The sequence below is a fragment of the Gorilla gorilla genome, chromosome 10, assembly GCF_029281585.2.
Source record: "Gorilla gorilla gorilla isolate KB3781 chromosome 10, NHGRI_mGorGor1-v2.1_pri, whole genome shotgun sequence".
Classification (NCBI taxonomy): Eukaryota; Metazoa; Chordata; class Mammalia; order Primates; family Hominidae; genus Gorilla; species Gorilla gorilla.
This window is the reverse complement of record NC_073234.2, coordinates 50,628,444-50,642,162: the sequence shown is the minus strand read 5'-3', so window position 1 is coordinate 50,642,162 and position 13,719 is coordinate 50,628,444. Positions and strand designations below refer to the sequence as shown.

At 40.7% G+C, this 13,719-nt stretch overlaps 1 protein-coding gene across 7 annotated transcripts in view; it reads left to right on the top strand.

Annotated features, from left to right (window-relative positions):
- The window catches only part of DIP2B (disco interacting protein 2 homolog B), a 245,725-nt gene that overhangs the window by 192,650 nt on the left and 39,356 nt on the right, over positions 1-13,719 (top strand). For all 7 annotated transcript variants that reach the window (XM_019039091.2, XM_019039092.2, XM_055357229.2 and 4 more), the window contains 8 exons: positions 2-95; positions 596-715; positions 1,809-1,923; positions 3,066-3,205; positions 3,804-3,940; positions 8,539-8,619; positions 10,945-11,072; positions 12,861-12,975. In XM_019039091.2, coding sequence (XP_018894636.2) covers positions 2-95; positions 596-715; positions 1,809-1,923; positions 3,066-3,205; positions 3,804-3,940; positions 8,539-8,619; positions 10,945-11,072; positions 12,861-12,975 — 930 coding nt within the window. The remainder of the gene's footprint in view (position 1; positions 96-595; positions 716-1,808; positions 1,924-3,065; positions 3,206-3,803; positions 3,941-8,538; positions 8,620-10,944; positions 11,073-12,860; positions 12,976-13,719) is intronic.

The following is a 13,719-nucleotide window of genomic DNA, read 5'->3' as shown; positions in this document are numbered from 1 at the left end:
GAATGTAATGAATAAGATGCACACAATCAGCGTACCCTACTCTGTTATGAAAACCTGTCCTCTCTCTTGGGTCCAAAGAGTACATGCTCACAAAGGTAGTCACCCGCAGCATCTGAGCTTTAATTATGTGACTGTTTGAATTAAGATTTCAGGGATTTCAGAGATTTTCAAATTGCCCTTGTTAGAAACATTTCTATGCCCCTGTCCCTTAACAAATTGTAGAGTTTAGTTACTACAGAATTAGGTACCTTGCCTGTTCATCTCACTGATGTCCTCTCTTAAGCATTGAGATGAATTTTTTCCAAATGTGAGCCTTGAATTAGATTTGAGTGTCTTGGTATTCACAGTTTCCTTGGCTGGGATACTGTGACCTGCCTAGAGGGTCTCAGTGAACAAACAATTGTAGGTCCAGTCAGTTGTCTAAATGTGATAATTTCTGCCTCTGAGCTATTGGCACAATCTCTTTGAAACCGTTTTTATCTTCTCCAAGCAAATATCATGATTCCCCAAATAAGTAAAAATGTTTTTATTGTGGTATATTACATATGTCCCAAATTTATTGTGTATGTTAACTTCATCCCTTTTGAATTTATAGCCAAGGTAGCTTTAGTAAAATGTCGGGACTTGCACTGGGCTATGATGGCACATCGGGACCAAAGAGACGTGAGCTTGAGTTCCCTCCGAATGTTAATTGTGACTGATGGAGCTAACCCCTGTGAGTATTTCTTCATTGTGGATCTGGGAATATCCTGTGTTTTGATAGATTAGGGGTTTTTGCCCTGTACTAAGATATAATTCACATACTGAAAAACTCACTCATTTAAGGTGTGTAATTCAGTGGTTTTGGTATATTCACGAGTTGTGTAACCATCATTACAATCTAAGTTTAGAACATTTTCATCACCCAAAAAGAAACCACATGCCCATTGTCAGTCACTCCCCATTTTTCCCCCTGCCCCAGCCCTAGACGACTGCTAATCTATTGCCTGTCTCCCTAGATTTGCCTATTCTGAACATTTCTTATAAATGCAGTCATACAGTATGTGGTCTCTGTGATGGGCTTCTTTTTCTTAGCATGTTTTCAACGTTCATCCGTGTTGTAGTATCTGTCAGTACTTCTGCATTCCTTGTTACTACCAGGAAATCGTCCATTGTATAGTTATACCACATTGTATTTACTCATTCATCTTTTGATGGATCTATAAGCTTTTAAGTCATTCTTTTTTGCTCATTCATGTATAACCTCTTTCTATCCTGTAACTGGGTATTCCTGTGTTACCTGCTTTTCTCTACAAGCCCCCAAATCCTGACCCTTCACACAGTAGAATCAGGTAGAGCACTACACTGTTTGTCATAAATGGACTTTGTTAGTAGTCACATTGATCATCATAGTTTAAAACACAGACATGGGCTTGACCTTAATATCATGTAGAAGGTGGAGCTAAGCCAATATTAAATTGCACTGGCTATGACAGTTCCTCAGGAAGAGTTGCTAAATTATAAACTGGCTGCATATTGCCTGCAGTGTTATCTCTGATACTGATTTGTCAGTTTCATAGGAGCAGGCTTATTCCAAGGTGTAACTTTAAATAGTGTCAGTGACCTTTTATGGGCTGGATGAGCATTAATTTGTCCTTGAAATATATCAAACCATCTCACAGGGACAGTAAAATATTTGCGTGGAATTAACAATATACAATATGAGTTCTCATGAGAAATAAGTATGTCAGCTTTCTATTCTTTACCATTTTCCTACAGTAATGAAAATCACAATTTTAGCTTCAGGTTGATCTGTTCCAACTCCTTAGGGTCCGTGTCATCCTGTGATGCCTTCCTGAGTCTGTTCCAAAGCCATGGACTGAAGCCTGAGGCCATCTGTCCGTGCGCCACGTCTGCTGAAGCCATGACTGTAGCAATCCGCAGGTACTGTTCAGGATGTCAGATGCTCTTGATGTATGTTACAACTTGGATGAAATGTGCAGTATTTACCAGGTGATGACAAAGGGATGTTAACTAATTTTCTAAGCAGTTTCAAGCATCTCATTTTTCCTACTCTTGCTCAAAGTGTATGCAGTAAACTGAAAAATTTAATTGATATCATTTCGTATTTGTGAATTAGCTCTTTTTCTGTGCCATTTTGCTCTTCGGAATCCATAGCACCTTAGATTAGAAATAGACTGTTCTTGATTGTAGCTTAAGTATGGATAGTATATCTATAGTATATTCAAGACCATTATGTATGTAAGTATCAGTGAATGTGTGTGTGTGAATATAGATATACTTTTTTTTTTTTTTTTTTAGATAGGATCTCTCTTTGTCACCCAGTGGCATGATTATGGCTCACTGCAGCCTCAACCTCCTGGGCTCAAACAGTCCTCCTGCCTCAACTTCCTGAGTAGCTAGGACTACAGGCATGTACCACCACGCCTGGCTAATTTTTAAATTTTTTTGTAGAGATAGGTTCTTGTTATGTTGCCCAGGCTGGTCTCGAATTACTGGCTTTGAGCAGTCCACCTTCCTTGTCCTCCCAAGTGCTGGGATTGTAAGCATGAGCCACCAAGCCTGGCCCAGTACGCAATACTTGATGATGATAATAAATGACCATTTTGCTGGTTTATGTGTTTACTACACTACATTTTTTTTTAATTTAATTTTTTAAAGATGGGGTCTTGCTCTGTTATCCAGGCTGGAGCACAGTGACACGATCATTGTAGCCTCAACCTCCCAGGCTCAGATGGTTCTCCCACCTTAGCCTCCCAAGTAGCTGGGACTACAAGCGTGTGCCATCATACCCAGCTAATTTTTGTATTTTTTGTAGAGATGGGGTCCCACTGTGTTGCCGAGGCTGGTCTTGAACTCCTGGCCTCAAGCAATCCTCCTGCCACAGCGGTTGCTGGGATCACAGGTGTGAGACACCACACCCAGCTCTAATTTGGCATATTTTTGGGAGAGAAGATGGAGAATTTTTTTGGTATTGTAGCCAGAGGAAATTTGTCTTCCTACGTATTTGTATTTTTCCCTTGATGTTATTTCATTCACCAAACTTGATGGGTTCTTCTTTTCAGGCCTGGAGTTCCAGGAGCCCCTTTGCCAGGAAGAGCCATTCTCTCAATGAATGGATTGAGCTATGGGGTAATACGGGTCAATACTGAAGATAAAAATTCAGCACTGACGGTCCAGGATGTGGGGCATGTAATGCCTGGTGGTGAGTCGCAAGGAGCATCATTTAGTTTTTCATAAAGATTTGTCATCAGAGATAATAGAGCCTGATAAAATACAGAATCCCAAACAAGGAACCCTTAATTCAGTACTTAACGCATTTAATTTCTTAGAGCCTCTCTAATAGTTAAGTCATTATAATTATGCTGACCTTCCAGCAGTATTGTATGACTTACCAGTTGTGAATGCTTCAAGTCCATTTCTTTACCGGGAAGGCCAAATACTGAGAGATGTTAAAGTTACCTGGTTTTCACTGTAATTGCCAAGCCATTGGGACTGGCAGAAAATTAGAGCATACTGCTTTCAAGAGTGTTTGAGATTGACTTGCCTAAGGATAACACCTCATTCATCTAACCTGTTTATTTGGGCTTTGCATTCATCGTTAATATGTCACTGTCTCTACAAGCTTTACATTTCAAATATACCTATGTAGTTTCAGGTTTATGTTTAGCATTCCTGTTTGGTATTTTTACTTAATGCCACTCAGTAAAGGCAGGACTTTCTTGGGTTCACAGGATGAAGCTGTTATTTTACAAAGGTTTTCTAGAATCTTTGTCCTTTAACCTGTATTTTCTGTACGTTAGGGATGATGTGCATTGTGAAACCAGATGGACCTCCCCAGCTCTGCAAAACAGATGAAATTGGAGAAATCTGTGTTAGCTCCAGAACTGGAGGCATGATGTACTTTGGGCTTGCTGGTGTGACAAAAAATACATTTGAGGTACATGATATTAACATTTCACAGGGAAAATGTTTGGGGATTTCAGGATGTTACGAGGGCAGATCCCCTGGTTGATGGGACATAGCGTAACATGTGGTTGAGAGTGTGTACTCTGGAGCTAGACTTGCCTAAGTTCAAATTCTGAACTTAGGTCACTAGCTGACCTTGGGTGAGTTGGTTAACCTCCCTGTGCCCCAATTTCCTTATCTTTAAAATGTGAGTAATAATTGTACCTATGTCATAGGATTGTTGTGAGCACTAATTGAGTTAATGTTTTATAAAGTGCTTAGAAAGAGCATCTGGCATATAGGAAGTGCTGTTGTGTATCTGTTAGATTTTTTAAAAGGGTAAGATGAGCTGGGCATGGTAGCTCATGCCTGTAATCCCAACACCTTTGGAGGTTGAGGCGGAAGGATTGCTCCTACTGAGGCCAGGAGTTTGAGACCAGGCAATGTAGCAATGTAGCAAGGCAATGTAGCAAGATCCCATCTCTACCAAAAAATTGAAAAAATTAGCCAGACATGGTGGTGCATGGCTGTGGTCCCAGCTACTCGAAAGGCTGAGGCAGGAGGATCCCTTGAGCCCAGGAGTTCAAGGCTGCAATGAGCTATGATCATGCCACTGCATTCCAGCCTAGAGGACAGAGCAAGACCCTGTCTCAAACACACACGCACACGCACACACGCGCGCACACACACACACACACACAACAAAACCAAAAAAAAAAGGGTAAGAGGCCTCACAAAAATTCACTCTGGTGAATTTGCCATGGTTTGAGCTTTGTAAATTCAAAATTTAATTTCGAGAGTAAACTCCAATTATGCTCAGTTACTAATTAAAAATGAAGACTGTCCTTTCACAGGAGTCAGGTTGCTCATATTATTCAGTCTTTCAGTCAGACAAATATTTTTTGAGCACCTTTAATGTGTCTGGCAATGTTCCAGATGCTTGGGGTGCATCAGAAAACAAAACAAAACTCCTTGTGGAGCTCACGTTCTTGTGGGGCCAGCACATTCTAGCTAGACTCGCACATGGTTTTCCTGCAGGCATTTCTGCATGCGAAGCCAGGTTGTAATGGAAACTTTGCCTAGTGAACCTGGAAGTCAGAACAGGGGCGGTTAATTGTCTACATTTAATAATTGGAATTAACCTGTCTCAGGATACATTTTAGGGACGAGAGAAATTCAGGTGGCAGCCACATCCCTCTTCACACAAGACAGAGCTTATATAAGCACTCCTATTTTTCAGTTCTTTGAGCTTCTTTTTCTATAATCTAGACTAGTGATTCCCAGGATGGAAGGTTACAGGCATCTACTGTCCCATTTGAAATCAGTGCATGTGATTACATACTAACAGATGTAACTTCAGAGAAAGTATCATCTCTGTGATACCATATTTATGCTCTCCATGATGTGGTACCTGAAAAGGGCTAAGAGCTCCTGGGCTGAACCTTATCTTTGTGTTTACCCAACCTAAAATGGTTTATATCACTTACTAAATGTCTTTCTCATAACTATTACTACTGTGCTCTTGCCCAGCCTTCAAAAGCTGTGTGCAATTCACCATGCTAGGAGTGGGCATTCATAAGCTCTTCAAGCATGTGTTTACTGCCAGTCTCTTGGTTTACTTTCCTAGGTGATTGATTTACCTCCCTTGAGTGTATATACATGTAACTAATTTAAATCTCACCCTATTTATTTCTGTCACCCAGGCTGGAATACGGTGGCTCAATCATAGCTCACTGCAGCCTTCAACTCCTGGCCTCAGGTGATCCTCTCATCTTGGCCTCCCGAAGTGCAAAGATTACAGGCATGAGCCGTTGCGCCTGTAATTTTTCTTCATTGACTTTTCCTTACTAAAAACAAGAGCCTCAAACAGTGTTTGAAGATACTGATATTTTATTTCATTACCTTTCCTATGAGGCAGTTCACTAGCCAGAATTCTCAGACTTAATACCAAACTGCTAGGTCCATAGTGTTGAAGAAAATTTAAAATCTACATTATAAATTTAGTGATAGTGAAGTAGAATAAAAATTGTACCAGAAAAGGACAAAGCTAGTATCTGGGTTTTCCAAATTAAAGTTCCCAGTATTTTTCTTACTGGCTTCTTAAATTTAAATCCTGAGAGAGTTTACCAATGTAGTTAACATTTCACTGGAGAAAAGATCTAGGTTTTAAATTTGTTTTGTGGTTTGTTTTTTTGTTGTTGTTGTTGTTTTTTAGGTAGGGTCTCGCTCTGTCGCCCAGGCGGAGTGCAGTGGTGCAATCTCGGCTCACTGCAACCTCTGCCTCCCGGGTTCAAGCAATTCTCCTGCCTTAGCCTCCCAAGTAGCTGGGATTACAGGTGCCTGCCACCACGCCTGGCTAGTTTTTTTGTATTTTTAGTAGAGATGGGGTTTCACCGTGTTGGCCAGGCTGGTCTTGAACTCCTGACCTCAGGTGATCCACCCTCCTCGGCCTCTCAAAGTGCTGGGATTACAGGCGTGAGCCACCACACCAGGTCAAGATCTAGTATTGACTAGTCAAAAAATAAAAATATTTTATAGATAATGCTACCAGGGAGAAAAACTTTTGTGACATGTATGACAACAGTTGATTTTCCATCACTCCCATGTGCTAGCTATTTGAGGCAAGTGAAACTCACTTCATCTGTAAAATGGAAATACTAATGCTGTTTCTATAGGATTAATTTGAGGATTAACTGTAAAGCAAGTAAACCTGTGCCTGGTACTGATAAGCATTTAGTGTTGTTATAATTATTATTTTATATAAAAAATAAATCTTAAAAATTATCCAGATGAGGCTGGGAGCAGTTGCTCATGCCTGTGATCCTAGCACTTTGAGAGGCTGAGGTGGGTGGATCACCTGAGGTCAAGAGTTCAAGACCAGCTGGGCACGATGGCTCACACCTGTAATCCCAGCACTTTGGGAGGCCGAGGCGGGCGGATCACGAGGTCAGGAGATCGAGACCATCCTGTGAATGGTGAAACCCCGTCTCTACTAAAAATACAAAAAATTAGCCAGGCATGGTGGCGGGCGCCTGTAGTCCCAGCTACTCGGGAGGCTGACACAGGAGAACGGCTTGAACCCGGGAGGTGAAACTTGCAGTGAGCCAAGATTGTGCCACTGCACTCCAGCCTGGGCAACAGAGCGAGACTCTGTCTCAAAAAAAAAAAGAGTTCAAGACCAGCCTGGCCAACATGGTGAAACCTTGTGTACTAAAAATACAAAACTTAGCCGGGTGTGGTGGCGGGCGCCTGTAATCCCAGCTACTCAGGAGGCTGAGGCAGGAGAATCGCTGGAACCCGGGAGGCGGAGGTTGCGGTGAGTCGAGATTGTGCCGTTGCACTCCAGCCTGAGCAACAGAGCAAAAAACTCTGTCTTAAAAAAAAAATTATCTGGGTGCTGTGGTTCACACCTGCAGTCCCAGCTATTCTGGAGTGTGACACGGGGGATCACATGGGCCGAGGAGTTCAAGGCTGTACTGAACCATTGTTATGCCTGTGACTAGCCACTGCATTCCAGCCTGGGCAACATAGTGAGACCTCATCTCTTAAAAAAAAAAAAAAAAAAAAAAAAGGAGGGGTGGGGAGCAGCTATCAGGTAGAAAAAATAGGTAAGAGACATGAATAGGCTACTCACAAAAGAAATACAAATGCCCGGCAAACAAAGGAAAAGAAATTCAGACATATTACTTATAAAATGCAATTAAAGCAATAACAATGGGATATATTTTTTGGTACCAGATTGGCAAAGTTTGGAAAAATGGATAGCACATAGTATTAGCCAGGACATGGGAAAAACCAGACATTCTAGTATGGTATTAATGAGTGTAAATGGATACAACAGTTTTATAGGCCAGCCAATTAAAATTGAAAAAACTCATGCCTTTTGTACAGATGCATAAATGAATACAGCAATATTCATTAAAGCACCTTTATAATAGTGAAAAATTATAATGGCCTATCCAGCTGTAATAAAAGACTGGTTACATTCTAATAGCTACAATTTCCTGAATACTGATTCTGGGTCAGATACCATACTTGTTTCTGCAAATCTTTTTGCATTCCTTAATCTTTACTCCAAGCCTGTGAGAGGCACAGAGTACTCCATTAAGTGGCTGCAAAACAGAGGCTCAGAAAAATCCAGGCACTTGCCTAAAGTCTATGTTACTAGTAAGTGGCAGAGCCAGAAATTGAATTGACACCAACGACTATGCTGTCCTGTCCCCCATGGAGTGGCTAAGTGGGCTAAGTCAACTCTTACTAACTTGGAAGGGTATCTGAGATATATTTCGTGGAAAAGCAAGTTGCAAAAAGTATAATATCTGTTTGAAAAAAAAAAAAACTCAGCACATTTATTTATATATACATTTTTTATATGTTTTATATATATATTTATATATATGTATCTTCTTAAAAGTCTAGAGAGATAAACAATAAATTGTAATTATTTCTTATCTCTAAAGGGATGGAATTACTGGATTCACTATTACATTATTTTTTCACTGAGCATGTATTTTAATAAAACTTTTTAAAAATCACATATACTTTCTAAGAAAAAGCAAAGTTTTTCACTTACTTCATTTTGTCTCTTAGGTAATTCCACTGAATTCTGCAGGCTCTCCTGTTGGGGATGTGCCATTCATCCGATCAGGATTGCTGGGGTTTGTAGGGCCGGTAAGTGATGCTTTCATGTTGATTTTGTTACGTTTGATCCAAATATTTGGACTTTAATTCACAGAACAGAACAAATTCTGATTAGTCCAAGAGTGTTACAGAACCACTTCACTTATATTTAAAGCAGTTCTTGTAAGGATGTCATAAAATGAGTTAGTGTTTATCATTTCCACTACTCAAGTTCATTTGACTCCTTCAAACTAAGACATTTTTTATTTTCTTTTTTTCCCCGCTGAGATCAGAAGACATGATGAGATTTTTTTTATTTTAAGAACTCTTTTCACTTATTCTCACTATCTCGCTCTGATTTGATTAACATGTTGCAATAAGTTAGAAGAGTGCTGGAAAAAGTTATCTTCAGTAGCAAAGACAAACTATAATACATAGTATACAGAGCATTTTCATGTAAATGATTGGCACTATGTGATGTGTAATAGTGAATCCTTTGAGTGAAAACAGTTTGGGCCGGGTGTGGTGGCTCATGCCTGTAATCCCAGCACTTTGGGGGCCGAGGTGGGCGGATCACCTGAGGTCAGGAGTTCGAGACCAGCCTGGCCAACATGGCAAAACTCTGTGTCTACTAAAAATACAAAAATTAGCTGGGTGTGGTAGCATGTACCTGTAATTCCAGCTACTTGGGAGGCTGAGGCAGGAGAATCGCTTCAACCCAGGAGGTGGAGATCACGCCACTATGCTCCAGCCTGGGCAACAGAGCGAGACTTCATTTCAAAAAACAAACAAACAAAAAAAAAAACAAAAAAAACAGTTTGTTATTCAGAACACAGTATTTGTAGGTACAAGATTAGAGACAATCAGGACATTAAAAGCCTGTTCTCAAAGAGCTCACAGTGAACTTGATGAGCCAGAGGATGGCAGAGATCTAGGTCATGGAGGGGCTTTGCATGATATCATGGGAAGTAGGATTTTATTTTGTAAGTAATAGTCATTATTCCTAGCTAAGCCCATATTCCTCCATTCATCTCTAATTACCTCCTACCCTGTCTTCTTTCCCACTTAACATCTTCAGTCATATAAGAGATCTAATTTTATTTTATTTCTTCCTTGCCATTTATGGAGGGGCAGGGTGGGTGAGGACATAGATCTAGGAGAATCAACTCTCTACACCTTTGTCTTGACTTTTTCACTTAGCACCAGGAAATTCTCAAAGACCCACCTCCTTTTAGCTTACAGCTCCATGATTGATGTCCAAAATGGAGCTCCAAGCCTTTCATCTGTATTCCAAGAAACAGGGAAAGGTGCAGTCCTCTTCTTTAAAGGAAGATTCCTTGAAGCTGCTGTGCAACACTTTCACTTATTGGTCTGAACTAGTCCTGCAGCCATACCTAGATTCAAGGGAGACTGGAATGCAATCTTTATTTTGGTCAGCCATGCCCAGCTAAAAATTATCCTACTGTGAACGAAATGGAGAAATGGACATTGGAGGAATGACAGTGACTGTCTCATTCTCTTACCAACACTGTAGCTTTTCAGCCTTTGTTGGAAATGGCTGCTTTTTTCCTGACATACGGGTTGAACCAGTAGCTTGTTGAGGATATGGGTTATGTCTTACATGGCCCAGTCACTGTGTAGGGCACTACATTGTGCTTAGTAAATCAGTGAGTGACATTCACGTGGAAATAACTACTAGGTAGGTGAATGTGTGTAAATGGACTAAGAAATTTAGAAATTCTGTAATGAATGAGAAAAGTTAATTTGCTGCAAATGAGTCTGGGAAGATTATTTATGCAGTGATGCTTTTGGGGATTTCATAGCAGTTCCCTGCTGCTTTGTTTTCTTATTGGAAAAGAAAGGCACCTACAGCATTCCTTAGACCTTTCTTTCTTAGCCTATTTCTAATCCTGCCAGATGGAAACAGCATTACCCTTACCAACTGAGATGGTCATTCTCCTATTTAAACTGTTTTAATCTCCTCCTAATTCCAATAGTAAATGAATACATTTTTCTTCCTCTGTATCCTCTGAATAGAAACATAAGCAAACTAACACATAAATCATGGCTGGGAAAATCAGCTATGCTTGGGTGGAATCCTAGTTGCTTTCTTAATGAAGTTCCTCCCTAAAATAAATATGAGTAAATTCCCTTCTTAGGTATCCTGTGAGACTTCATTGGCTGTAAGATGCCACTCTTTTCCCAACTGATTTCAGAGATGTCAAGGTGTGAAATGCTTTCTCTAGAATCCATAAAATATGGCAGTTGTGTTTTTAATACTTTTTAAATGAGATTTATTTAAAGGCAGGAAGTTAAAAGATGTCTGTTTTACTATTTAAATCATGGAAATCAAGGTAAATCATCATTACCTTTCAGGGTAGTTTGGTGTTCGTGGTTGGGAAAATGGATGGTTTACTGATGGTTAGTGGTCGAAGACATAATGCTGATGACATTGTTGCTACTGGATTGGCTGTAGAATCAATAAAGACTGTTTATAGAGGAAGGTGAGTAGTACAAAATTCAAATGTTAGCACCTTTTAATGGAATCTAAATAGATTTTCACATGGTGATTTCAGTTGTATTTTGTAGTTTCTCTTTCCAAATGATCAGATTGTTTTTGTTAAGCATTGCATAAGTCTGGCTTTTTTTTTTCTTCTTCTTCTTCTTCTTAGCCTGGCTTTTAATATATATTTCACAACATCTGGTGCTTCAGCTGTAACTAAGAGGATTAAGATGCAACTATATCCTTTACTTCAGATTTAACGTATTACCATTTGTTGAATCCTGAGGACTGAGGAGAATTCTAAAACATTAACTTCCTGCATTTCTTCAGTGCAAAAGTAGTGCCATTCAGACTAACTGATATAGATGCTACTCTGTAGGCATTTACATCTAAGAATTGTTTCTCTTGTTTCTAATTAAATTATACCGTTTTAATGTGGGGATTGACATAGTGCATAATTTCAAATTCCATGGACAAAGTCAATTAGATATCTTTTTTCTTTGCTTATTAATGTAAGAAAAGATATTTGCTACATATTTGAGTAGTTGATGTCCTGTTCAGCAATTTGCAATCATAGATGTATCTCTTTAAGGCAAACGTAGTGTCCCTTTAGTTTAAGAAGTACAAAAAATTAGTGAAACAGTTTCTGAAGTGTATAGTTTTTTTTTGTAGTGGTGTGGCTTCCTATGAGATGTAAAGTCCATGAGGCACTAGATCTGCCTTTGGTCACAGTCATATCCCAGCAATCAGTAGTGCCGGACACCTGGTAGGTGTTGGGTGAATGTGTGTGGAAGGAAGGAAGGAGGGTGTCAAGCAGACATGCTGGCAGACTCTGCTCTCCGGTGCCTTCCCATTCTTTCATGCATTCATTCAACAAATATTCATTGGGTGCCAACACTGTGCTGCTGTCCTGGAGGCTTCGGCTGTGGCAGTGAACAAAACAGGCCAAGTCTCTGCCCTTGTGAAGCTCACATGCTTGTTGTGGGAGACAGACAGGAACCACATAAACAGGTCAATAGATAACATGTGAGACAGTGACAAGTGCTGTGGAGAAAAACACATGGGGGTGGGGGTGGCCTGCCAGTTTCTATGAGGTGTCCTGGGAGTGCCTTGCTAGTAAGGGGACATTTGAGCGGAGACCTCCCTCAGAACCAACTTCATCCTCCCTCCCATGGCCTCTCAGGTCCACTGGGATCTGCCCTGGCCTGGGTCTGACCTCTCTCCCTCCCGGTCTCTGCTTCACCACTTTGCTCCAGGCACACTGGCCTTCTTGCTGTTCCTCAAACCTGCCAAGCTCGTCCCTACCTCAGAACCTTTTCGCTTTCCGTTCCTTCTGCCCGGAAACCTCTTCCTCCAGATCTTCGCGTGGCTCGCGTCCTCACCTCATTCAGGTCTCTGCTCCAATGTCCGCTCCTCAGGGAGGCGCCCCCCAGCCACCCTGCCCTCAGTAATACGCCACCCTACACACCACTCCACCCCCTGTATATTGCAACATGGCATTATTCTGTATTTATTTGTTTGTTCTGTCTCTAACACATAAGTGCCACAAAGACAAGAACTTTGTCTTATTTACCACTGTGTCCCCAACATTCATGACAGTTGTGCTTAATACATATTATTTAAATGAATGAATGCTCATTTTGAGAGTAATGATTATGACATTTTCTTTTCTAAGCTACTCGTTTTGGGTAGCATGGTGGGGTTGTCTCCTCTCTGTAATTCCAGTTAAACAAAGCAAATAGGACTGGTTGTGAAGGGAGTCCTGATGTGTTTGATCTGTCTCTCTTAGAATTGCTGTGTTTTCTGTGTCTGTATTTTATGATGAGCGCATTGTGGTGGTTGCGGAACAAAGACCTGATGCTTCTGAGGAAGATAGTTTCCAGTGGATGAGCCGCGTGCTGCAGGTGAGCACACTTTGGGGTCTGTGTCAGGTCAGCGGTGGCAGCAACCACTGCCTAAGCATTTCATTTTCTTTGATCAACCAGTAATGCCACCTTACTTTTTCTTGCCAATCATTGCTCACATACTCTGGGTACTACTAGCAAAATCAGATAATTAATACCATTTCTCCTTGTGGACCACATGGTATTTTTCTGCTCAGGTTGCCAAAAATAATGCAATTGACTTGCCTCAGCAAATTCTTTCATGCCTGAGTGTTTACTACTTGTGAAAGTTTTAACTGTCATATGTGGAACACATCTCTGGCAGTAATCAATCCACTTGTCAACAGTCAGTCACAGTTTTACTGTGTGTCATAAGTGGTGCCGATGGTGTGAGGGATCCAAGAAAATACAGCTATTAGCTTTACTCTGAAGGAGCTTTCCTGTGGGGCTAGAGATGCTAGGTGAGATAAACCATGAGGGAAGGAGAATGCTTTGGGCACAGTCTAAGCAATATGTCTGTGGTGGGGAGCAGGCTAGAGTGATGACAAGAGCCTAGTCTTCACTTAGAATCATAGACTTGGAATCCCAGCTCCACTTCTTACCAGATATGTGCCCTTAGGCAAGTCATTTAACCTCACTGAGTTTATTTCCTAACCTGCAAAGTAGGATAAAATTATCTGTTTTATAGAGCTATTGGAAGGATTAAATGAGGTAATTAATTGAAGTATATAGTACCTGCACTCAGTAAATAATGATGGTGATTGT